This window comes from Enhydra lutris, unplaced genomic scaffold (genome assembly GCF_002288905.1).
Source record: "Enhydra lutris kenyoni isolate GAN:26980312 unplaced genomic scaffold, ASM228890v2 scaffoldscaffold8, whole genome shotgun sequence".
NCBI lineage: Eukaryota > Metazoa > Chordata > Mammalia > Carnivora > Mustelidae > Enhydra > Enhydra lutris.
In genome coordinates, this window is record NW_019154092.1 from 10,284,689 (window position 1) to 10,311,297 (window position 26,609).

The window sequence follows — 26,609 nt, forward strand, 5'->3', positions numbered from 1 at the left end:
TCAGATCAAACCTCTTACTCTGTAAGGTTTTACAGATTATATTCCTCCCTGGGTCTGCAGTTGTAGAATAAGCTGAAACTTTACTATATGAGTAAATCATAAGATTATGTTATCCCCATGAATCACACATATAGGTAGGGGACAGAAAAAAATACATACACAGTTGATCTCAATTTTGTCTCACTGAAAACACAATACTTATTCTTATTGTCACTTCACATTAGATAACACAGAAATACCTAATACATTTTTTAAAGGCTACTTTGAAGGAACTTAATTAGATAAGAGCAGTCATTCTCATGTCAACTTAATTTTTTTATCTTAAGTTTTTAAAATTTTAATATTGTACTGAAAATAAGCAGAAATATTAAACTGTCCCCTTCAAAGAGTCATTCCTTAAAAAAAAAAAAAGAACAAAATATGCTCACTGTTACTACTGCCCACCAAGCACATCCTTATTTCTCTGCCTCCTCTCAAATTATAGCCTAGACTCAGAATCACTTAACTAATAGTATGACATTTATGTAAGACACAAAAGCTACTGATTTATTAGGAAAGGTCTGAGGCTCTATTTATACCTCATCTTTACTCTCATGTATAGTATTTATAGCAACAACAGGAAAAAAAAGTCATCAGTGAGTGGGCTGAAGACAAAAGCAAGTAGAAAGATCAAGAGCCCATAACAAGGAAAAAAATAACCCTGTAATACTTGGTGCGACATTACTGACTACATTTCTTAGGAGCCTAAACTCTGAATTCCTCAACTGTGACCAGAGATGATAAAGAAGTGTTGAGAGCAACAAGCGACTTCTTTGTTACCTGTCTGTGCTCTTCAGCTGAGAGGAGGCAAAGCCTGCGTGTCACCACACAGTAATCCTAGGCTAAGAATGAACCTCATACCCTATGAGAAGCTTCCAGAGCCCATTTCATAGCAGTCCTTTCTGCTTAGACATGGTTCTCTTTGTACAGCGGTTGGAGTGGATTTAGCAATTGGTTTTGCTGAGCCTGGGACCTTTGTTACACTGCATGAGGCCTGTGTTAACCAAAGACACAAACGGTCTTGGATGCAGACAAAAAAAAAGGGGTTGTAAAAGTGCAAGCTGGAGGAAAAGGATCAAGAGAAAGCTCAGAAGGAAATCTGAAAGTTAAGCACCAGTCCTTTACTCACATGTAATGACAGTGATACAATCAGAATAGGTAGGAAGGTCTGTCCTGCTCCTTGGTTTGAATTTGGGTCTAAAGACCCAGTAATAGGTGCCTCGTTAGCACAGTAGGTAGCGCGTCAGTCTCATCATAAAGACCCAGTAATTTAGGATAACTCTCATAATCTTTTGAAACAGTTCCAGAAACAGTGTTTGTTGAACTCAGTAGAGGAAAGAATTCCATTTGGCTCCTCATGTTTCCCTTCAAGAGTAGTAATGAGGATTAATAAAAAGCATGGCTGAGTAGAAATCCTATTAGTCTACCAAGGGTGAATGGGCTTTAGCCAATTTGTAAAGGGAGCTAAAATTAAATTTTTAATATGATTTAATGTCAATTAAATGCTTACAATAAAGAATGACCACCCTGAAAATTAATCTACCTAATAGCTAAAATATAATCAAATTGGTCTGTTCTAAAAATGAAGCCCTCCTTCCTTTCTAATTAATTACTATTTTATGAAGTTGGATTTGCCAGATCCTTGGAATTTTTTTAAATTTGGAAACATGTCTTCAAAATGAAAGGACTTTGCTATTTCTTGTAATCGGAAAACTGACTTCTTGTCCTAGCATTTGACAATTAACTTTATAACCCTAGAGAATTTCAAGGACAGAAAAATCAAACTAAAATCAGGAAAGAAAACTAAACAGCAAAAAGTACGATATACACAATTTCAGAGAGACAGCCCTCTAGTATTCTGTAATCAATTTCTCATGTTGCTGCTCTTATTAGATCTGGCAGTGCCATCTAGGGTGGACCACCCCCACAGAGAACCAGTGGATTCTCCAGACACCCCTGTAGAGTATGTGTGTATCTATGATATGCTCTGAAAGCATCCCAAGCTACTGGCCCTAAGTTAGGTGCTGCATTTTAATAGGAGAAAAATTATCTCGAAGAAGAGGCACTACCTCACAATGAGGTCATGGAAATTTTAGTTTTACAGTGTGAAAAACAAAAACATTTCCTTTCTCATTCATAATTCAAGGCCTGGGGTTGTTGTGTTTTTGTATTTTGGCATATGTGCTTTTTTTTTTTTTTTTAAACAAAAAGTGAAAATATAAGTAACTAACTATGTGGAACCTGACCTTGATTATCATTTCCCTGTGTTTCTTCAGGGTTTTGTTTTCTATTTATTTTATAAGAAACTGTCTTCTGTGATCAAGTCTAACTGAGTCAATTATTTTGTCTCCCAGTTTTGGAAAAGAAAATTCATACATTGTCCCCTTCCCTCCATTCCATGAACATGTATAAGCCATGTTGCTGGGTACTGACATCATAAGGATAATGGCCCCAGCTCTCAGGGAGAATGCAGTCCAGCATGGGGGCAGGGAGCAGCTACAGAGCAATATCATAATTATTTCAGGAATAATAAATCAAGGGCTGCAGTGGGCCTAGGGAGCACAAAGGAGATAAACTGGCCCCAGATGGAAGAGGAAAGTTAAAGGTACTAGGGCAGGCTTTCTAGACAGTGTAATCTGTAACCAAGGAGGGTAAGTCTTAACCGGGAAAAGAAGAATGGGAGAAGGCTCTTCAGGCAAGGGAAGCAGGGTGTGTAAAAAGGGGACAGAGTGTTGTGGTTAAGAAGCACAGGCTCTGTTATGTATATTTTACCACAATTTTCAAAAAAAAAAAAAAGCAGCAGCAGCAGAGATTTTGGAGTGAGGCCACTACAATTGGCTTGGGCAACTCACCCTCTGTGTCATTTCCCAATCTGTAAAATGAGAAGCAAAACAGTACCTACATCCTAGGAGTAAAATCCCTGTGGCTTTAATACACATAAAAGCACTTGGACCTGTGTCAACTTTAAAGGAAGTACTAAATAAACATTAGCATTTATTATCATGTATACAGACCCAGAGATGAGAGAGGACAGGGCACTTTCAAGGGCATGATGAGTTTAAGTTGCCTTCTCCAACCAGAAAAGTCCAGTAGACAGAAGAAGGAATCCAGAAAAGAGAACTTGGCTAAAGTTTATCGAAAGGTGGTTTTGAAAAATACTCGTTTTTGTTTTCTTTTTCATCTATATGAGATGATGGATATGAACTAAACTTCTGACAATTATTTCACAATATATTAAGTCAAATCATCATGCTCTATACCTTAAACATGTACACTGCAGTATGTCAATTACATCTCAATAAAACTGGAAAACATGAATTATTTAAAAAAATAAAAATGACATTTTGAAGATATACATTTTCCTCCCTGAGGTCATCCCTGAACTTTAAATGTACACGAGGGTGTATCTTTGAAGCTATGTACACTTCAACTTTTACTCAAGAATAACCTGCCAGTACAAAATAATTACATCTTCCAGCATTAAAATACTCCTTTTCAAAGGGCAGGCTGATCCCACTACTCTGAATATGCCTTCTATGCCAACATCCGAGAAGGGGTACACTCCTAAATCTATGGATGCCGAGCATTCCCACAAAAACTCATGTTTGGTTTCACACACAACATTTGATAGTCTGTGGACAGAGGAACTTTACGTTATAATGCCACATGGTATGTGGGAAGGAATGACAAGAGGACAATATGAGACAATGTAATGAATCTTTCCCATAAAATAACATTATAGAAATATTGGAATATTAGAGGCTTGAGTTACTTACCATCTTAGTTTCCTCACTGGAAAAGTAAGGTTAGGCATTTCCTAAGGACCCCTGGGACCTCAAATGTCCTATAAACTACTTGATGAATAAGATGTATAGAATCAAGTCTGCATATAAAACTCTAGTAAGGAGGAATATCTGTGCTGTCCAGAAATCTGTCAGGTAATGCTACCAAGGAATGTCTGTAGGAGAGGGCAGTTATCTCTAACTTTCCAGGAAAGACTCACTAATAATTTACTACTCAGACTTCAGGCAACCTTTCTTTAATCTCTATTTTCAGTGTAATGTGGCCTCCTCAATAGACAATGTGGAAACAGATCAGATTAGTTGTTTGCTCTGACTGACTTTCAGTTAAAAAATTTTTTGCCTCATGTTGTTATGATTATATTGGCTAAAGAGGCACTAAAAGGTTTATCCCTCATCTCAGAAATGCTTCATTTGCACAAACAAACATTTCTCACTGTCTTGGCACACTAGACTAGGGACTGGTAGTCTCATGGGCAGATCACATACCTGCACAGGGATCTGAGAAAAGCCCTAGCAAACTCCCAATAAGGAGAAGGGCCTTGGACAGTGGGTGTGAGGGCCAAAAGGGTTATTTTGTCTTCCTATTAGACAATAATTCGTGTAATTTCCTCATGTGTGAAATACTGAGAGGCTTCCACTTCCTCTACCTCTTCCTTGAGAAGTGGCTAAAACTCAGCACCTTCTTGTGCCATGAGCTCATTAATGTTGATGCCAATATTTTTTCACTCCTGAGAACAGAAATATCCTATTCATACAGGTATTAAAAGCATAAACCCAGGCACTCAAGGCTCTGCCCAGTCAGCTTTCTCACATTAGCCCAAATGCCTGAGCCATAGACACTGCCCATCATGCCAATGCCACCCAGAAGTATTCTGATTATAGGGAGACAGAAATGAACAGCAGCCTCTCACACGGCAGGCATTCTAGTCAGTCCCTAGGCTGGCCAAGTTTCTTTTTATAGTAAATTTGTCTTCCACTTGGTCAAAGCTAATCTCTAGGTACTAAGGAAACACAACTCTCTTGGGATAGAAAAATGGTCATGAAAGCCATAAAAAATGTAAAGGTGAAGGAAAAAAAGAAAATTTTAAATACAATTTGACCAAAATCTTCTTAACCTATGCTTCATGATTACATAAAAATGCATGCAAATCCATATAACATACATAATGTGTGCTTTTCATAAGGACCTAAATCTTTCACTAGGTTCTCAAAGAGTTCTTTTTTTTTTTTTTTTTTAAGATTTTATTTATTTATTTGACAAAGCGAGAGAACACAAGCAGGGTGATCAGTAGAGGGAGAGGGAGAAGCAGGCTCCCGATGTGGAGCTCAATTCCAGGACCCCAAAATCATGACCCAAGCTGAAGGCAGATGCTTAACAGACTGAGCCACCCAGTGCTCCAGATTCTCAGAGTTCTATGATTTAAAAAAGCTAAAAACTACATGATAAAAATATTATTTTTAAAAATACAACTCAAGTCCCCAACTAGAAGTAACAAGAAAACAAAATATATCATTTTGTCTTTCATTTAAGTATCTTTGAGTAGGGGTGCCTGGCTGGTTCAGTTGGTTAAGCATCTGCCTTCGACTCAGGTCATGATCCTGGGGTCCTGGGATTGAGCCCCTCGTCCTGTCTGCTTATCCCTCTCCCTCTGCATCACCCCTTCATGCTCTCTCATGCGCTCTTTCTCTCTCTCTCTCTCTCAAATAATCGAATAAATAAATAAATATCTGTGAGTAATATAAGTAAATCCAAATTAAAAGACACTATATGCTATACATGTTCAGTTTGTGAAAAGTTACCTCGCTTCAATAGTTCATCAAATAATTTTGACAATACTATTCATAATTTCGCTTTAAGTGAATTAATTCCTCCTAACACCAGGAAAAAAAAAAAAAAAAAAAGACAGCTTGGATAGAAAATAGTTCCCCAAATTAGGTACTGATGGATCATTTAATTGACTACTTGCTGAATTTCAGGTCCAATCATGCTTGGCTATGTGAAGAATTCTATTCTAGGAGTAGCATCATTCCATGAAGGCAGAAAACCTGTAACTGAATCTCTTTATCACTTTCCCAAAACAAATAGGGGTACATTCCACTGCACCAGCAGCCATAGGCTTAACTGCAGCTGACCAAGTTTGAAATGACCTCCAAAATCTGTTCTTAGTAACATTCTTGCCTTCATGGAATTACCAAAATGCCTGCGGGGGTTGGGTTTTCATTACAGTTGAGTTGAATCTTCTCCCTCCACTTGCCCTGCATCCCTCCTGCACATATACTACTAAAATTCTTATCATCCACAATACCCACTTGTGTCATCCAATGGCAAGGCAAGTTAACGGAGGGTAAGAGCTGTCTACAGCTCTGTTAAACGTGAAGTCTGAAGACTGGAACTTTGGCTGAACCGTTAGGATTCTGGCATATGTTTATTATTATTATTATTAAGCCAACTACTTCCAAAGTTTAAGCTAGTTTCTATCAGTTATTTGACTGAGGGGGGGGGGCATGGCATAAATTCCTTGAGAATTCCAAAAGAATAAAGTTTATGTTTAAGTCTGATTCTTTCAAAATTAATGCTTTACTTCAACAAATTATATGGTATCTCTAAAGAGTTGAAGACAGCCTCCCAAAGTGAGGTATTTTTACTTTTTTTCATTGTTTTGGGTGAAACAATTTGGGATCTTTTCAACAACTCATTCAATGAGCCAACGCCAACTCACAAGTAAAATCCTGGAAATATGTGTATAGCATTTACTACGACCTCCCTTACCAATCCCTCAATATATTCAAATAGAATTATTGGCTCCTTCCTACACCACCTCTTTGCCCCACACCCTCATCCATACACTGATATACCTACGTCACATAATACATATCCACATGCCTAATCCAAACACCATTTTTTTCTATGAAGCAAGTCCTGTGTTCTCTCCACAGGCTGCAAAGCTTAATGAGACAGGGGTCCCAACTGCCTTGAGCTCCCTTTTAAGCCCCTCAAACATGAGAACTCTGTCTTATTTAGCTTTGATCCTTCACAGTGCCTTCAAGAGAAGACATTCAATGAATGTTAGCTTTAAAAGAAATTGAAAGAGAAAGATAAATCCATGAATGAACTAAATAAAAGAGGATCTAGGAGTCTCTATTTTCTCAGTTAAGTTTTTTTTTTTTTAAGATTTTATTTATTTACTTGACAGATCACAAGTAGTCAAAAAGGCAGGCAGAGGGAGGGGGAAGCAAGTTCCTCTCTGTGCAGAGAGCCCGATGTGGGGCTTAATCCCAGGAACCCGAGATCATGACCTGAGCCTAACGCAGAGGCTTAACTCACTGAGCCACCCGGGAGCCCCTCAGTTAAGTTTTTTATTTATTTCTTTTACACACTGGTATTGTTAAAACCATTATTTGGATACAGTGTTTAATATACTGGCCTTTTTTCCATTAATATGTTTGCTATCTGTGTAAGTCTCATTCTTTCTCAACCAACTCTTAATTCAAACTTCAGAATGCTACCACCTGAATTTTTACTTGTGCCTCTTTTATTCCTTTAAAATATGTGAGCTAAGATAGTTTCCCCAAAAGTCAACTCAATAGTATATTTGAGGTCATGTGACTTATAAACTGAATAGGGCAAAGAACAAACACTAGTTAAAGACGTGAAAGTTCTGAATTGTCTAGGTTCTTTGTCACCTTGAAAAGTTATTATTCTGAGATTCACTGTCCTCGCTGAAAAATGAAAGACTGTAACAGGTGCAACCTCTTATTCCATTTGACTTTATACATTCTGGAGAACTTATTCTCTGTATTTTGCTATGATGGGCTTGATACACAAACCTCACAAATACACAAAACAAGAAGCTGTTTACATCAGGGGCCTGAGTACTATGGCCCACTGCCACATTCAGCCCACTGCCTGTTTTTGTTAACAAAGTTTTATCATAGCACAGTCACAGCTATTGACTTATTTACTGCCTCTTGCATGCTAACAACAAAAGGGTTGCAACAGAGACCAAATGGTCAGCAAAACCCAAAATACTGGCCTTCTGTAGAAAAACTTTGCCAGTCTCTGGCCTAAATGATGTGCACTGTGCGACGTGACTTCTTCCCTGAAGAAACCCCCTCTGTTCCCTGAATGAGACCTGGAAGTTCACCATTCTTTAAAATTCTACATATGCTCTGAAAAGACAAAACACCAGAAGTGTTAAGTAACTGTCACTTGACTGAATCATCTGACTTCTACCTGGGGGCACTAAAAGGAAAAAGGAAGGCTTCGGTACAACAAAGCAAAGTGAGCAGGCACCAAAGATAAATCTGTTTATACCCTAATTTTGCCTGGATCCACCACAGAGAGATGAGTCTTTAGATTCTGATACTGCAATGGGTTTTAACCTAAACCTGCTCTCGTACCTCTTATATGCAACAACCATACCTGGAGGCCAGCTGGATGACAATCATATAAAATAATAAAACAGAATTACCAAAACTTCTACATACGTTATTACCACTTTTGGACTGTGATAGAATGATGTGTTTAAATCCCATTACTCTGACCAAAGGAAGGCACACACAAAATAATATATACTATAGTATTCTGCTTATGTAACTTCCAAGAATAGGCAATACTAATCTATGGTGATAGAAGTCAGAAACTGGCAGGGAGAAGGTTAACTGAAAAAGGGGCATGGAGAGTTTTGGGGGTGATGGAAACATTCTATTATCTTCTTTTGGATGCTAGTTATGAGGCTCAAAAGTCATCTAACTGAATACTTAACTGCATTTTTCTGTATTTGAATATACCTCATTTTTTAAGGGGCTATTAAAGAATTTTATAAATTTGGGGTATGTCTTCAGAAACCTTGGAGATTTTTAGGATCACTGTCATTACATAATTTTCTCTCCACAGTAACAGACAGAAGGGTGAGGTAGTAAGAGAAAGAAAGCGGGGGCGTTGTTGATGGAGAGAAAATTCTTGTCCAGCCTCTAAGACCATTTCCTTTACAAATACATTCTTGCAATAAGTCATCAGATATCTCAGTCTGGGCCTTAGTCTTCCAACAAAAAAAAACTCAAAAGCAGGAAATGAGGAAACAGGTAAAACAGATTTTTTCCTTTAAAGTGTGTGTCTGTTGGACTATTAAAAACCACAGAAAATGTACAAAAACATGATTACACGCCGCCTAGAAGTACTTTATTCAGGTTGTATTAAATCCATTCTAATTTTGTACCAAGATAATCAGAAATATTAAATCTACTATATATAATATTGATAAAATTTATCTTACCAAAAAGTAAATTATTAATGAATGCTCTCTTTAAACTTGAACAAAAAATACAAGAAAGTACATTCCTTTTAATTTATGATCATCTGAAAAATCAGCTATCCTTACTAGACAGGCCCCATTTTTCAAAGAAAGGCTGAAAGTCAAACATTTTATTGCTATACTGATACCTTGGCCCGGGTAGCTTGGCTGAAATAAACCAAACTCTACTTCCAGTAATTGAGGCCACTAACACTGGACAACAATCCTTGCTTACTGCACAGACAGCAAAGACAGAGATCAACTAAACAAGCAAAATTAAATGAGACGGGGACACATATTATTATACAATCAGTACAGGTCTAAAGCCAATGTTTTGGTTAAAAATCTAGAATTATCTAATTACCTTCATTTCCAACTTAATAAGAGAGAGAGAAAAAAAAGATCCCCAGAGGTCATCAATGGAACCCCCTCGTTACCCAAATGAAGAAGGAAAGGTGTGAACTGAGTTTGGCCTGAGCCTCACTGGTTCACCCCAAGTGCACATGCAGTGGCCCCTGCTTCCCTGGCTAGTCTCACTTTAAGCCAGCTTCAGTGACACCAGCACCTGGCTGCATGCTGTTACACATTTTCCTTCCACCTACTCTTCTGCCAAAGACACTTCCCGCTCTCATTCCTCCTAAAGACTTGTGCACATTCTCTTTGTTGTTGTTGTTGTTGAAGTTTAATTGACATACAGTGTTGTATCAGTTCCAGGTATACAACACAGTGATTCATCAATTCTATACATTATGAAATGCACATCACCCTAAGTACACCATCTGACATGAGAAAAGGTGACAATATTATTGACTACATGTCCTATGCTGGACTTTTTACCCCTGTGACTTTTTATAACGGGAAATTTGTGCTCCTTCTTGGAGACTTAATTTAGTCATCAACTCCTCCAGAAGCTTTCCTTAACCCCTCTATCTAACTCTCACCAACCTAACCCCAAGTGGCAGTTACAACTTCTCTGCTCACCCAGAGCACCACAAACAATTTTCTTCATTCTTCTCACCATTCAAATACTGAGTGTCCACACTGGGCCACTGCTAATGCTAGGGGTACAGAGAAGGAGGCAGCGTTTCTACCCTAAAGCAAGTGCCTCTGCACTTTAGAGGCAGCCAAAATAACCTGTTAACCAGTTGATCTAGTCTCATTGAAGGACTATTAACCATTTGTTCTAGTCCCCAAACCCAATATATGGCACACAGAGGCTCAACAGATGTTTGTTCAACTTTGCTTTTATTATGAAAATTGGACTTTAAATTTTTCATGTTTTAATGAGTGAAATAACCCTTAAGCAAAATTTAATCTTTAAAACAATGGAGGGTATATTTACCTTCTATTCATTATCTTTTTCAAAATTTTATGTGTCAAGGCACACTACTCATTTAAATCGTCACCAGTTTTGATTTGATTTTATTATTCTTTACTTCATAGCATATTACCAAAAGTTTATGTTAATTTAGTGGATTCTAAGAAGGCAGGTGGCATATATGGTTAGCATAGTCTATTCCCTAACAGAATACCAACCCAAGATTTCTACTACTTCTAATATTTTTCTAATTCAAAATAGCAAATTCTGAAAATATCACCATATACTTGAGATTATTACTATTTAATGAATGAATTGTTCATTTACTCAAGAAGCATACATACAGTACCTTGACTGTATTAGTCCAGGAACTGAGATGAACAAGACATGGCCCTTGGCATCAACAAACAGAAGTACTGCTACTAAGTAGTGGGTTAAGGGCAATACTAGAAGTGTGTGATGAGGTAGAAAAGGGGCAAATATGGACATCATCAACTTGGTTTGAGGGGGAGACAGCCAGGGAAGAAGACTTCACAAAAGAAGTGATGTGCAGTTTTTGGAAGACTTCCCTGGTAGCTCCTCAACCCAAGGGCAGTCGCATGTCCACATTTCAGCCTCCACTACCTGCACTCAGCAACCATTTGTTAAAACTCCACTGAATGCCAGGCCCTTTGATGGGGAAAGTAGTTAAGGATTCCGCAATAAAGAAAACAGGAACGTTTTTGTACTAACAGTGCTTATATACTGCCGTGGGGCTAGAGATAAAGTTTTATCCTGTATGCAAACATGTTATTATCAAAGGATTTTAAGTAGGACCAAATGTGTTTAAGTCTTGCATTTCAGAAATCTAGGCTTCATCACAGTAAAGAGAGGAAAAAAATAAAACAAGATGAAATCAGAAAGGGAGACAAACCGTGAGAGACTCTTTAATCCCAGGAAACACACTGAGGGTTGTCTCAGGGGAAAGGGGTAGGAAGATGGGTAACTGGGTGATGGGCATCAAGGAGGGCATGTGATACAATGAACGCTGGGTATTATATAAGACTAATAAATCACTGAATGCTACCTCTAAAACCAATAATATATTACATGCTAATTAATTAAATTTTAATTAAAAAAAGAAATCTAGGTTTCCTTCTTGACTTTAACTGAATCTTCAGCTTTTTTGGGTAAGTTTTTATAAGCTCCCCTCTTCAGTCTGCATTTTTCCTCTCTGCACCTTCCCATAAGCTAAGTTTTTATAATATGTTCTATTTGCTGCCTCTATTTCCTCACCTCACACTTACTCTTCAACCTGCAGCAAACTGGCCTCCACTTTCAGATCCTCATTAATCCCACTCCAGCCAAGATCTTCACTGTTATCCACCCTCCAGACCCAAGGGGTGATGTTCAGTCTTGACATTACTGGTCATCTAGCTACTCCTGATATGTTGTCTGCTCATTCGGAACCTAATGCTCTGCCTTCCAGAACGCTCCTAGCCTCTTAGTCTCCCAGTGCTCTGCCCTTCCCTATTTGGCACTGCTCCCCAGGTTTCTGTCTTTGTTCCACTGCTATTTCTACAGATATTCTATTCTCTCCTGCCAGATTGCATACAGTCCTGGTTTTAACTCTCCTGAATGCGGAAGTCGCCCATGAATAAATAGCTTAGAATTTTCAGCCTTGCTCTCCCTCCCAAGCTGCCAGTTTGTAGAGCTTACTACCAGCTGTACATAAACACTTAGCTCAAAGTTTCACCTGCTAGACTATCTCCCCATCTACAATCTGATCATCTGCCAGAATTCTCAATTTCAATTAATAATACTCACAAACAGAAACCCAAGTAATTTTAATCATCAAATCATACCAACTCCATTGCTTGTTTTCCCTCAAGAATCCATCGCTCCCTTTCCTCTGTATTCTCACAATCCCTTATCATCTTTACTTGAACAATGGCATTTGCCTTCTAAATTATTTCTCTACCTCAGTCACAGTCCTCCTTAAAGCAATCTTTTAAAACTCCAGAGAAATGAGAAGATTGGGGGATCCTGGAACAGAATAAGCAAACAGTTTCAAAATTACAGTTGTAACTATATGGATTTTAATTCAATTGTTCTGAAACCAGATTAAAACAACAAGAATGATCTGAATTGGGTATGAACATGTTGGAGATGGAGAGTGGAAGAAATAAAATGAGAATAAACCAGGTTAAATTTGGTTAACTGAAGAGAGTTCCTTCTTAAGACCTATAAAAAAAGTCCTTCCATGGACTCTAAAGAAAATTGGTGCTAATCTTTTTCAACTCCCACAAGAAGAACTATTTTAGAGTCTGGATATGTCTCATGTTTGTTTAAGATTGGCATAATAGAAATCAGCTTCATTTGGGCTTCTAAGCAGTGCCTGACTCATGTTGTTTTAGCTGGTGTTGACTCACTGCCCCACAAAAGATGACACAGCGTTAAATAGGCAGAGGATGGCCTGCTTTTTCCAATTACATGCTTCCAGCAACCAGAAGAGGTGGGGGTCTTCTAGAGTTTAGTTTTCTGCAACTAAGCACAATTTAGACTTAACAAAAACAGTTGCCAAGTTGACCTGGTAATCATGAGCTTTATAAATGAGGAGGGAGAGAAGTTAAGTTGTGGTATGTTAAAAATCACAGGGGCCAGGCATCCTCTGTTTTTCAAAACAAAATCTGCGGAAACTTACAGTCAGCTCTTTTCCCATTTAACTGCCTACTCTATTGAGGTCAGCAAATGTTTTTCTTTAAGATTCCAATGAAAAGCCGCAACAAGTGTGTTTTTAAGACTCTCCACGTTAACTTTAGTGAGATAACGTAGGGGTAGCTGTAATCATGTTTGAAAGGAAGCTTAGGAAATGCCATTCTCATAATCGTTGCCACCTCTTCTATACTTCTATACCCTTAATGTCTCCCAGTGAGAGAGCGAGTTTCCCCCTCTGCCATGATTTCCTTGCCGTCAGCCTGACTGCTCCCAGAACACATCAGACCATGTTGTGGGCCTGAGTGGGTGTCCATGGGTCAGTACAATGAATTCCGAGTCTGGCTCAAAAAGTTGATTATTCCTTATAAGCCTCTCAGCGAGACACTTCTATACTTTGCATACCTGTTGTACCACAGAGATTGCCCCTTGCAATCCTTATTCATGAGTAGTCTTTTTTTTTTTTTTTAAGATTTTATTTATTTATTTGACAGAGAGAGATCACAAGTAGGCAGAGAGGCAGGCAGAGAGAGAGGAGGAAGCAGGCTCCCCGCGGAGCAGAGAGCCCGATGCAGGGCTCTATCCCAGGACCCTGGGATCATGACCTGAGCTGAAGGCAGAGGCTTAACCCACTGAGCCACCCAGGCGCCCCATGAGTAGTCTTTCATGATGCGTCATTCCTATTTGTAACACACTCTGAACTCCCTGGCTGGTTAAGAATTGTCAGAAGAAACTCCTAAAGACCCAGCAGTTAGGAGAGAAGTCTGGACCACACTGTTTATATATAACTAAAATGACTGTCCATTCTCCATAGTGTCCCAAGAACTGAAGTTTATCAAAACGAATACCTTGTAAAAAAACAAAAGTGCACAGAGCTGGAGGCCATTCTGATTCAACTCCAGACTACAATGGGCCCTGGATTAATTTTCCACATACGAATCCTTGCAGCTCAATTTTGGTCACTATTATCCATTGCTCCAAGGTCATTGATGGACCAGGGCTATTAAGACTAGGCATGGCTCAGGGGTCTAGATTGCCACAACTTATCTTATAGTATCTAAAATTTTTAGAAGGATTTAGAACAAAACCGATCTTCACAAAAGTATGGTCCAGGACCTGGATTGTTATCCAGATTGACTTCAAATCAGGATAAGCCAAAAGACTGACTGATTACTGGAAGACAAAATAGGAAAGATCCCTTAATTCTCATGGAGTGTTGTTCCTCAACTTGCATTAAGAATTCTTACATTGTAGCATTTTTCACAGAACTAAAACAAAAAAACCTACAATTTATATGGAACCATGAAAGACCCCAAACAGCCAAAGCAATCCTGAAAAAGGAAAGCAAAGTTGGAGGCATCCTTTATTTTACAAAACTGTACTAATCAAAACAGTATGATACTGTCACAAAAACAGACACATGGGTCACTAGAATAGAACAGAAAACCCAGATATAAACCTACAATTATATGATCAATTAATCTCTGACAAAGCAGAATACAATGGAAAAAGAGTCTCTTCCCTAAATGGTGTTGGGAAAACTAGTCAGCTACATGCAAAAGAATGAAACTGGGTCACTTTCTTACGCTATACACAAAAATAAACTCAAAATGGATTAAAGACCTAAATGTGAGACAGGAAACCATACAGACAGTAATTTCTCTGACATCGGCCATAGCAACATTTTTCTAGATATGTCTCCTGAGATAAGAGAAATAAAAGCCAAAACAAAAAAAAAAAACCAAAAAAAAAAACTATTGGGACTACATCAAAATAAAAAGCCTCTGCACAGAAAACAATCAGCAAAACTAAAAGGCAACCTACCGAATAGAAGATATTTGCAAATGACTTATGTGATAAAAGGCTAACAACCAGAATATACAAAGAACTTACACAACTCAACACCCAAAATACAAATAATCTAATTTAAAAATGGGCAGAAAACATGAACAGACATTTCTGCAAGGAAGACATCCAAATGGCCAACAGATACATGAAAAGATGCTCAACATCACTCATCATCAAGGAAATGCAAATCAAAACTACAATGAGATATCACCTCACACCTGTCAGAAGGGCTAAAATAAAAAATATAAGAAACAAGTGTTGGCAACGATGTGGAGAAAAAGGAAGCCTCTGGTGGGAAGGCAAACTATTGCAGCCAGTGTGGAAAACAGCATACAGAAGTTCCTCAAAAAGTTAAAAATACACCTACCAGGGCACCTGGGTGGCTCAGTGGGTTAAGTGTCCTCCAACACTTGATTTCAGCTTAGGTCATGATTTTGCGGTTGTGAGACTGAGTTCTGTGTCGGACTTGGAACTGAGCATGGAGCCTGCTTGGGATTCTTTCTCTCCCTCTGCACCCCCTGAAAAAATACTACTACCCTACCATCTAATAATCACCCTACTGGGTATTTACCCCCAAAATACAAAAACACTGATTTGAAGAGATACATGCACCCCTATGTTTATAGCAGCATTATTTACAATAGCCAAATTATGGAAGCAGCCCAAGTTTTCATGGATAGATGGGATGAACAAAATAATAATGGAATATTATTCAGCCATAAAAAAGAATGAGATCTTGCCATTTGCAATGACATGGATGGAGCTATAGAGTATAATGCTAAGCAAAATAAGTCAGAAAAAGAAAAATACCATATGATTTCACTCATATGTGGAATTTAAGAAACAAACAAACAAACAAACAAAAAAAAAAACCAAAGCAAAAAAAAAAAAAGAGAGAGAGAGAGAGAGAAACCAAGAAACAGACCCTAACTATAGAGAGACAAACGAGAGGAATGGTTATCAGAGGGGAGAGGGGGTAAAGGGATGGGTGACATAGGTGATGGGGACTAAGGAGTGCACTTACCATGATGAGAACCAGTGATGTATGGAAGTGTTGAATCACTATATTCTACACCTGAAACTACTATAACACCATCTGTTAATTATACTAAAATTAAGAGAATAATTTAATTTAAAAAATTATTGGCACTCTCCCCGAGGGAGAACAAAGAAAAAAGAACTTTTATGTTGTGAGTCACACTGCAAGGAATGAAGTAAAAAATACCTTTTCAACTATAGAAATCTTAGTTAAAGAAAGCAATTAATAAAATTAAAATGAAAAATTCTAAGAGCTACTTACTAAGAACATCAAATTAAAGGATTAACAACTGCCCTTCCCCACTTCTAAGCACCCCCGCTAAAAACCACAGAAAGTTTTCTTGTTACTAATTGCTTAGATCTCACTTTATTGGTCAAATTGAATGACCTCTTAGCACATCTGTCTATTTTATAATACTGTTACCTAAGACTGCATGAGGGGCAAGAATGTAGCTTTTAAATTAAAGGAAAAAAATTCCTAACATCGTACTTGCTTCAACTGATGACAAAATTTTTCAAGCTATTTATATCCACTCATATTTCACACACTGAATACTTACTCCATTGGAAAGAATTAAAATGATTTCAAAAAGAAAGACTAAATCAAAACTGAGTATTTGTAGTATCTATTATGTGAAAGTTGCTAGTTTGCTAAGGTGGATACAATAGCAATACTGTTCCTGCTCTCAATTAACCTATGACCAAACTGAGACAGAAAAACACTAAATCCATAATAAATAATGTTTCAAGATTTAAACAACAGGTTAAAAGCACCAGTTCTGGAAGGGTTGGATGGGAATCCTCGCTCTATCATTACCTCACTGTGTAACCATGGGCTGTTTCTCTGTGCCTTAATTTCTTCCTATGAAACAGGACTGTTTTAAAGATTAAATGATAATGCATGTTAAGCTAAGTAAGTTGTCAATAAAAATAGTCCTTTAAAAAAAAGAAATGACATCATAGGACAACAATCTTTATGTTTTGACCGGTGAAAACTCTCTGGCTACTATTGTCAAGGAAATTTTCAGGAAAGAAGTTTAGTCCTTACTTCTCTATTTATTCTCCTTTGGTCCTTCATCTCCAGACACAAATGAGAGTTTGGTTCCAACGCAGACGTGCTAATTTTAGTTACTTGCATGAATGTTTAGATATGATAATGAAGGTAGGGAAAAGTATCAAGAGAAGAAATCAAATGTCCTATTATTAGCTATAATGTTATTTTTCTATGTTCGACATTTTTTTCTAAGCACCTGTCAGATATCTCTACAGATCTAAAAATATAAATACACCGATGGACCTTTGTAAAAAGACAAATGCATTGGCCAATGTTTTCTAAATAGATTTCATAAATGAATACTGAACAGGAAACCTCAAAAGGATTCTTTTCTCTATATATTACAGATATACAAAAGTAAACTTTCTTGCTAATCACAAAATTTAACACAGATCTAAAGATTTATCTCTCATAAATAAGATAATCAGCACCACAACTTAGAATTACTAAAAAGTAGAAATAAGTCTCAAGTGCTTGATAATTTTTAAAATTCTACATACTACTTTCTCTTTGGTTTCCTGTCCTTCATATTGTGTGCCTGCATGGAGTCATCTTCTAGTAATCTAAGGGATCAGAAATGGAATGCATAGATTTAATTACTTTTGAAGAGTAACATGAGACAAAGCAGCTGGTTCTCTAAGTGATAGTGTATATTCTCCCACCCTTGGACACTTAATACCTGTCAAACAGATAGTTTTATCTATAATACTAATTTATTAAAGAGTGACATAACACAGTTGATACTAAAAGAATGTGTCATAAACCCCAGATACTTAAGATGAATATATAGTTAAACAATCTTTTAGTTCCCATTTTAGAAAAGAGCAACTTGAAGCTTTTAGATATGCTACGGTTTATTCTGAAGTGCATCCTCTAGTAATCACAAAGAAATGAACACATGAAATTTCATGTGATGAAAAATGACACAGTATCCAAGCTCACTAACTCAATTAACTAGAACACAGCAAGAAACTGAATCCGGACAAGCAAACCAATCTATGCTCAAAGAAACTGAAATAAGTGCTATCAAAATCTTTTGTTAGATTATACAACTTAGTCCTTTGATAAGCTTTTCTTTGCACAGTTCTAACAACCTTGATTATCTAATGAAAAGTAAATTATAAAGCATGTTAAAAACAACAACATTAGAAAGAACAAAAGTACTGCTAAAGGTTTTCAAGGCTGCCTGAAAACAAAGGGGAATATAACAACAATAAATATTATTTAAGTTATATAAAAAATAAAACAATATACCAATGTAGGCTATTTACTATGAAGGCAAGCAAACTTAAACACCATACTGTCTAAATGATGACAGTCGTTAAGAAAAGGAGCGTTACAGCCCTAGTTAAGGGTATGCCTGACCTTATATTTTCATCCAAAGAGGCTTAAAACAAAATTTGTCACTTAAATGGATAAAGTTTACTTCCAAAATTTTCTTCTGAGGACATTTTATTGCCTTTCTTGGCTCTGTTCCATAACACCCTGCTTTTATTCTTCACTGGAACTGATACCTAAAGACCACAGATTGAGAAAAAGAGAGTAGGAATTACTTTAGAAATGAAACAGTTTGGTTTAGGAACAGAATGAGAAGAAATTTTAATTACAAGTAAGTTAAATATTTACTTTAGTTATGATATATCTGCATATGTTCAGGTACTATCTCAGGAACACTGGTAAGGGAAAAATGTTTCCATTAAGTATAAACACAGTTCTAAGAAAATAGATAGCCACAATAATACCCTCTAAGCAAAGTGGGATTTAACATCTATCCTCTCTTAACACAGAATTTAATTTAGTAGCCTTCTATTTTTCTCCGAAGACTATCATAAAATTTCTCCGAAGACTATCATAAAATTAGGGAACAGGTTTCATGAACTCGCACCAGAAAAAAACAAACCACTTTTTATATTTGGTTGATTTTTTTTAAAAGGTGAAGGAGATAAAACAAAGAGAAAATACTGAATGTGGGCTTTATAGAAGGGAAAATACATCAATGTAGAAGAATTGAGAAAAAAAAATCAGTGGAGGAAGTTAGAGAAGAAAACAGGAGATATTTCATAATCAGAAAACATCTACCCCAAGACACTTATTAATCACACAGAGGAAAATATAGTTTACCAGTACAGAAACCCAGCAGTCACCATTTTAAGCAGGTGATCAGAGCCAACATCAACATTAATGAGATAGATCACTACCCCCTAATATGATGCACTTGATAACGGCCCAATATCATTCTGTGGAAGTCTTACCCACAATGCATAATTTCAGTCTAATCATGAGAAGACATCTCACCCACCCAAACTGAAGAACTTCCTACAAAACTCCAAAATTGCCATAAGAGATAAGGACAGACTGCCAGAGACTGAAGGTTTGGGAGGCAAAACTAAATACAATGTGGGATCTCCAATTCTACAACAGAAAAATTCTAATGCTAGCAGAAAAACTGATGAAATCAGGTTATAAAGACTATATAGTTAACTTTACTGCACCAGTGCTAATTTCTCAGTTGTTGTTTTTTTTTTTTAATTTCTCAGTTTTGATAATGGAACCAAGGGTTATGCATAGTGTTAACATTAGAAGAAACTGGGTGAAGGTTACTGGAAATACTCTGAACTACTTTTGCAAGTTTTCCAGAAGCCTAATATTATCTCAAAATAAAAAGTTAAGAAAATATTACTTTTATGTTCATGAATGTGATTTTGCAACACGCTAGTTCTCTGAATTTTTGTGGATACATTAAGGATTAGCGATCAGGAAGAACTGAGCAGGTTAAAAATGGACAGAGCAACTGGCCAAATGTTTAGCCAAATGACATGATCAAAGGAAATGTGCCAGATGTTCTCCAACAGCTCCACATATGGAGGCACCTACACTCAGTAGGGGCCCCACTGTGAAAAGAAACCAGAGACACAAACTCTAGTTTTAACCGTAACATTAAAAAAGACCCATAAATATCTTATCCTCTCATAAGAATTCTATTTCCATAACTATTTCTGAATCCTCTAGAAAAAGTATTTTTTAAAAAAAGTATCTGCCCCATATGTTAGTGTACCTCTGTATATGGCTAGAAGCTCACATAGACTTATATAAGTACTTAATTGAAGGAGAGCTGGCACCTTGAAATAAATGTCTTTTCAATTTCCATCCAAGAAAAGTATGGCACTAAGAGTTGCTAGATTTAGTTTTTTCCACAAAATAAAGTATTTTCTAATCATCAGTAATTCCACTTCAATCAAATCATTCCCATTACTATGAATAGTTAAAATATTATAAAACAATATCCCCTTTACGAAAGTTTTAACTTTGCTATAGAATTAGAATTCCTAGGATAACCTTGGTAAGCTTCTTTATTTGTTTTTGAGGAAGAGCTGGTTCTCTTCCTCTTCTATTTTTGTTCTCTCTTGGGAAGTTTATGGTAAAACGAACTAAACAACAGAATTTCTCATGGCCCTTTAATTCTATACATGCACAAAAAATATTATGTATATATATTTCTTATCTATAGCTTAGAAAATCTTTGAAAAACAAGACACCTTGCTTTATCTTCAGCTATCTTTCATTCTGTAAGGGAAATTATTTTGTACGTATGTCAATATTTTCACTCTGGATTCTGATTAAGAGTTTAGAAGCTCAGCCTCTTTAAAAAAATTCACATGATTATAAAGATAGTCCCAACCACTTAACAGAACTGAAAGTTTACAATCCTTCATTCTCTTTTATCCCTTACAAATAGAATATAAAGATAGAATGTTTGTGCAATAAGGAATTACCTTCTCTCCTCCCAACAAATACTTAGTTCTCCAATTTTTTTTCCCTCCATGAATACATTTTGGGGATAGGTACCAAAATACCAAAAACGTTTTACTCTCCTCTTTATATCAACAACTGTGATTAAAAGTGATAACATCAATAATACACCTAACAATTACTGTATGTTTCATTGGTATTGGACCCTATTCGAAGCACCTGAAACAAGCGGCCCAAGACGACGTGGTAATAAATGGTGTAGGTGATGTGTGGGGTCTGGGAGCCTGACCCAAGTCTGAGTAACTGGCAAGTACACTTTATACTGGCTACTTATTTTAATACAATAAAATGTCAATCCCTAAAGAAACCGCAGTGGCCACCCAGCATCAATGCTGAAGAGTTAGAGGGGAGGCATGTAATGGAGCAGCCATGACCGCTTCAGTCAGTGCTGGCAGGCAGCAGCAGAGCCCTGAATTGCTGGATCCTTTATTCTTTTATTATTATTTATTTTAATGAGAAGCTGGCAGTCCAGAATGATATCTGAAGACTCTTGCTTTCAAAAGATCGCTACTTATTCCAAGCTTTCTCAAAAAGTCCTATTTGTCTGAAAGGTAAAGGGCCACATTCTCAAGGCAGGGGCTTTGTCTTATTTATCTTTGTATCCCTAATACCTAGTGTGTGGCTGGCGCATAGTAGGTACAAACAGTTTGACTTCTGCTGTTAAAAATCCTGCTATTTTATCTTGACCATTTTTAACCTTGGTAGGAATTCATTAATTTATTCAACAAGCATTTACTGAGCTACGACAATGTGCCAGACGCTGCTCTAGGCACTTGAGATTCCAACAGTGAACAAAAGAGAAAACTGAAGAGAGAGATAGAGACAGAGATTATATTTTAGTGGGAAAAAATAGGCCCCCCAAAACCCAAAAGCCCATAAAGTCAGATGGAGTGGAGGCTTGAAAAATAAGGAGATGGTTTGCTTTGAACTGAACCTTTGCTACTCAGAGCTAAAGAACAATGATACAATAGTCCATGTTTCCTAGTGCCATACTGGTCACTCCTTCACGAATATGTTACACATATGTAAGCAATTAAAGGAAAGGATATTCTTGAAAGAGAGAGTGCTTTCTTCATAAGTAAAACAATACAATCTTGCTCCTTGGCTTGAAAGGAAGTATTGATCAGTAGCTAGGGAGTCAAAGGTTAATAACTCTCGGTCCTGATTATTTCTGTTATCAGACTCATGATTGATGGTGTCCTCCGGCTCCTTGTAAATACAGGAACCGCTTTTTGATTGTTGTTACTGGGAACGAAGAAATTAAGCTATTCTCTCATGATTTAGTTACAGGGGACGGGGTCAACTATCTCCTGCATCAGAGAGTTGAGTGGTACAAAGGTTCCTATAGAGAGGGTGACTGGTCACCAAAAATGCAAACTTGGAGCAGCATAAATCTGATTGGCAGCCATATGATAAAACACTAACTATGACACACAGCTCTTTTGCTCTCATGCATTATCATTCCACAAGACCACATGCTGAGTTAATGGAACTTCTCCTCCAGTTTGCTTTGGAAACGGATGTAGTTTCGGAAGGCCCAAATGGCACAATCTAGCTATTACTCCTAGACAGCTGCTGGGAGTTAGAGACAGGACAGCTAGACCAGAACCATTTAAAAATGCACAAACCAGGCCCCTGCTTCTCAAGAACTCACTTATATCTATTTAGTTCCTCATAATCTGAGTAATTATAGTCAGGGATTAAATTTAGAAAAGAAAGCACCCTAAAGACAAATGCAAGTTTGTATCTTTAAGTAGCCTTTAAAACAATGTGCTACTAAAACTGGAAGAAAAATGTTACTTTCTCATTGTCTTTACATAAAAATAAGATTTCACTCAACCTGCTCTTTTTGGAAGAAACAATATTGTCTTTGTTAGCCAAGCCTAACATAGATCTCATGCCAATGTGGTTTGTTCTTCTCATGGATACTAGCCAAAAGGATATTCCTTGAAATAAAATCAAAATCTGTTGAAAGCCTCACAAATCAATTAGATGAGGAGACAGAAGTAATCATTATCACATAACTAAAGATAAAAGTATGAGAAAAAATAAACGAAAATAAACTTGATGCAAAAAAGAACATCAACACTCAAACTTCCCACTTGTTAAAAGAGAAAAAAAAAAAATTCCTCAGTGGATCCATAGTAGATAAAGAGCCACATTTAAATAAGCAAAACTTCCCCTAAATATGAGTCAGATATCAAACCATCTCATTTATCATTGTCTGCCCAGGGAAATTTCCTAAGAGTCTAACATTTTTGTTTAGTTAATGGAAGTCACATTGGCCTTGATCTTGCATCGAACAGATGAACACTGATACAGAGTAATTTAACATAGATCCATGCTATATTAAATCTGAAATACACATAATGAGATGGTTATAACCTCTTTTGACCCAAAAGAAATAAACTATAATAGCATTTACAGCATTGAGTCAACATTAGCAATAATAAAAATAATGATACCAATGTATATATGCGGCTGAATGGTTATTAAAATCTAGAAATAAAATTGTTTTTAAAAGTCTACTCAGATTTACTTTTTAGAGAATCTTTCCAGTTATATTTTAACTCAGAAGGCATGCAGTTACTAAAAAACTTTTAATAGTATTCGAGGATTTAGGATAATATATTTTAATTTCTTTTCTGCTTGTCCCATTTCCAATGATTTTTTTTTAATTCTCCAACATGTCAATGGGTGAATTTGGCAGAAATGAGGCATATGCCTATTTATCAAGTTGTATCAAGAACACAGACTTTAGCCACTGTCGGCAGAGACTTCGTGCACCTCCCACTAGCAATCAAGGACAATACAAAGAGCAGTAGACCCACTCATCCAGTCCACTAAAAGTTGGAACAACAATCAAGTGAAGGTGCTCTTATGCCCTGGCAGAAAACACAGCTGGGAGATGAAAGCCCAAGCCCGGGAAACCTCTGCTCCCTTTGGAGTCGCTCTGGGTACCTGCTGCCAGGGTGGCTGGCGGTGGCCCTGGGCGCGCAGCGGGGTTCTGAGCTGGGTGGCTGGGAGCGAGCGTACGAATGGTAGGCAGTCAGCACCACGCCGCCCGAGTCCTCCACTTCCATCCTCAGCGGCGCATGTCCCCGCTCCGGCCCGAGAACAAAGGCGGAGACCAGCATGGACCAGCGCACGGGGACTCGGTCACCAGCGGGGCGGTGTGGCCCGTCCAGCTCCAAGGGGCTTGCTCTGGCGGCTGTCAGGGGCGCCCTGGGAAGCCGCCCCGCCCTCGGGACAGCCCTATGAGCAAGGACTTAAAGACACGCCCACAAGTCCCGCTGGGGGTGGGGGGTGGGAGCCGGGAGAACACCGCGGGGAGGGGCGGCGGGCAGAGGGAGGAGAGAATCGGGGATCGGGGAGGGGGGGATCCCTGTTTCTAGGAAACTGGAAACCCGCTGTGATCCTTCAGGGCTCAGGCTAGCTGCTCTAGCAGTTTTTCTTGCTTTGTTTCTTTTTCCTTTCCTTTTCCTTTTCTCATCCCCCCCCCCCCCCCCCACCAAATGGGGGAGGCTTATCCCATAGCTGGGAACATTTCCTGCCTGGCAGCAAGAAGCAGGAGAAAGAAACCTTGCCCTGGGTGCCTGGGCTGAGAAGGAGAGGGGCCCGGTCTACAACGTGTGGTCTGGGGAAGAAAGGAAGAAAATGTGACACTCTCTCATTTAAAGCATCCACATCAAAAATTGAAGAACCGGATTACGTTGCTGTGTGCTTGGTCAAGTTACAATAAACTTGATTTCCTTTTGGGCAGGTAACTCCCTCTTACAGCAAGCAGAACACCTCCCTCCCTCACCCTCAATGCCACCACAGCAACCAGACTCTTACCTCACTCCACATCCCTTTCCTCCTCCCAGTCCTGATCATACTAAGATACTGCTTTCAGCTTGTCTGAAAATTAGACTTGATTATTCTGGGTCCAATGCATGTTTTTTCCAGAGGTCTTTATTTAGAGGAAAAACGTGTTACAGGGAGGCAGGTAAAAGGGGGCATAAGCAGAAATGATTTTCAATGATTTGGGATCTGAAATATGTCTTTAGGTAAATAAAATTAACAGCACAAATGGAAAGACAACATTCTTTTAACCATATGAAAAGGGAACCAGAAGTATGCTATGGAGGCCCACAATGAGTTCATCTCTCAGGGGCAGACAGGGTGTTTTACCTGTTGTCTCTCACACTCCCCTGGGAGCTAGGTGAAGGGGAAAAGAGAAGTTAGTTCACCCTATACTGAGGGGTGACCTAGGTGATGCTATTTAACATCTCAGAGTCTGTTTCTGCATCTGTGAAATGGGGAAAACAATATTCTACTCGTGGGGCTAAAAGCACCATATATATGTTAGGTTCTCAAGAAATGCTGGTCCTTTTTGCTACTTCCTTCACATTTTCAAGAAGAGAGACATTTGCTTTCACTGCCCTTTCAAAGGTTGGGAAAGAAAAAATATATACACAAAATGCTTCTTAGGAAATATTTTGTTGATTGAAGGGGTTGGAATAAGAAGACTAACATTTATTAAAATACCCTTTAAGTGTTGGATCCTGCTCATTAGCTCTTTAAACTCTCTGAGGTAGGTATATTAGTATCTCAATTTTGTGAATTAAAAAAATTTATCAAACATCAGTGTATGAAAAATGAATGCTTCACTCTTCAAAAATTTCAGATACAAAGACGTATCTGTTTACCTACTATGTTTTATACTAAATGCATCAAAACAAAGATAATACTTTTTTAAAATGTGAAATAAATTCATAATGTAATTATTGATATATGTCCATAATACCTCATCTAAAATTTTGGGTCCAGGGGTGCCTGAATGGCACAGTCGCATCCAACTCTTGGTTTTTGGCTCAGGCTCAGGTCCCCATCTTGGAGGTTATGAGATAGAGCCCCACAGTGGGCTCCATGCCCAGTGGGGAGTCTACTTGAGATTCTCTCTGCCTCTCCCACTTATGCTCTCTCTAAAATAAATAAAATCTTTTAAAATAAATAAATAAAAATAAATAAAATCTTTTAAAATAAATAAATAAAAATAAATAAAACTTTGGGCCAGATAGGTTTCAGAATTTATAATTTTTTTAAATTTTCATAAGTAATTTGGTGCAGGTGCAATTTAATATAGAACACTCTACCTCCAGTAGTTTGGGACAGGACCCTTTATTCAAACTTATTTCCCAAGCATAAAGAACTGATTCTAAACAGGATAAATAAAGCCTATTCATAGCCCACATTTATTCAGATCAGGTCTGTCACCAAATAAGTTTTGACACTAAACTTTTTTAAACATGTAATTTTTACAGCTTTTTACATTTTGGAATTACCATAAGGAATTACAGTAGTGAAACTTTTTCTGGGCATGGAATTTGTCTCGTTAGCATTTTTTTTTTCCAGAGCTATAGATTCAGAATTTTAAGTACTTGCAGGGCATCTCCTTGTGAATATTTTTAGCCATAACTGCCTCAAGATGTCCAAAACTGCAGTGGTGTTCCCTCATGCCAGCTTCAGCAGCCAGGCCTCCTCTCTTATACATGCACATTTTCGATGCCCTGGAATCACTGTGGCTTCTCCCTCTGATCTCTTACACCACATCTGTCATCTCGTTCTCAAAATGTCCACCAACTGCTCCTTCTATTGCCCATGCTGTGGTCTTTGTTCTCACATCACCATCTCTTGCCTAGGTGACAGCCATCCTTCTTTGAAACAGA

General features: G+C 37.8%; 1 protein-coding gene across 1 annotated transcript in view; it reads right to left on the reverse strand.

The window, feature by feature from the left end:
* LOC111142560 (Rho GTPase activating protein 28) overlaps positions 1 to 23,998 on the reverse strand; it is a 224,181-nt gene extending 200,183 nt beyond the window's left edge. The window contains exon 1 of the mRNA XM_022495829.1: positions 23,860 to 23,998. Within this exon, the coding sequence (XP_022351537.1) occupies positions 23,860 to 23,981 (122 nt within the window). The 5' untranslated portion in view covers positions 23,982 to 23,998. The remainder of the gene's footprint in view (positions 1 to 23,859) is intronic.
* Between the last annotated feature and the right edge of the window lie 2,611 nt (positions 23,999 to 26,609).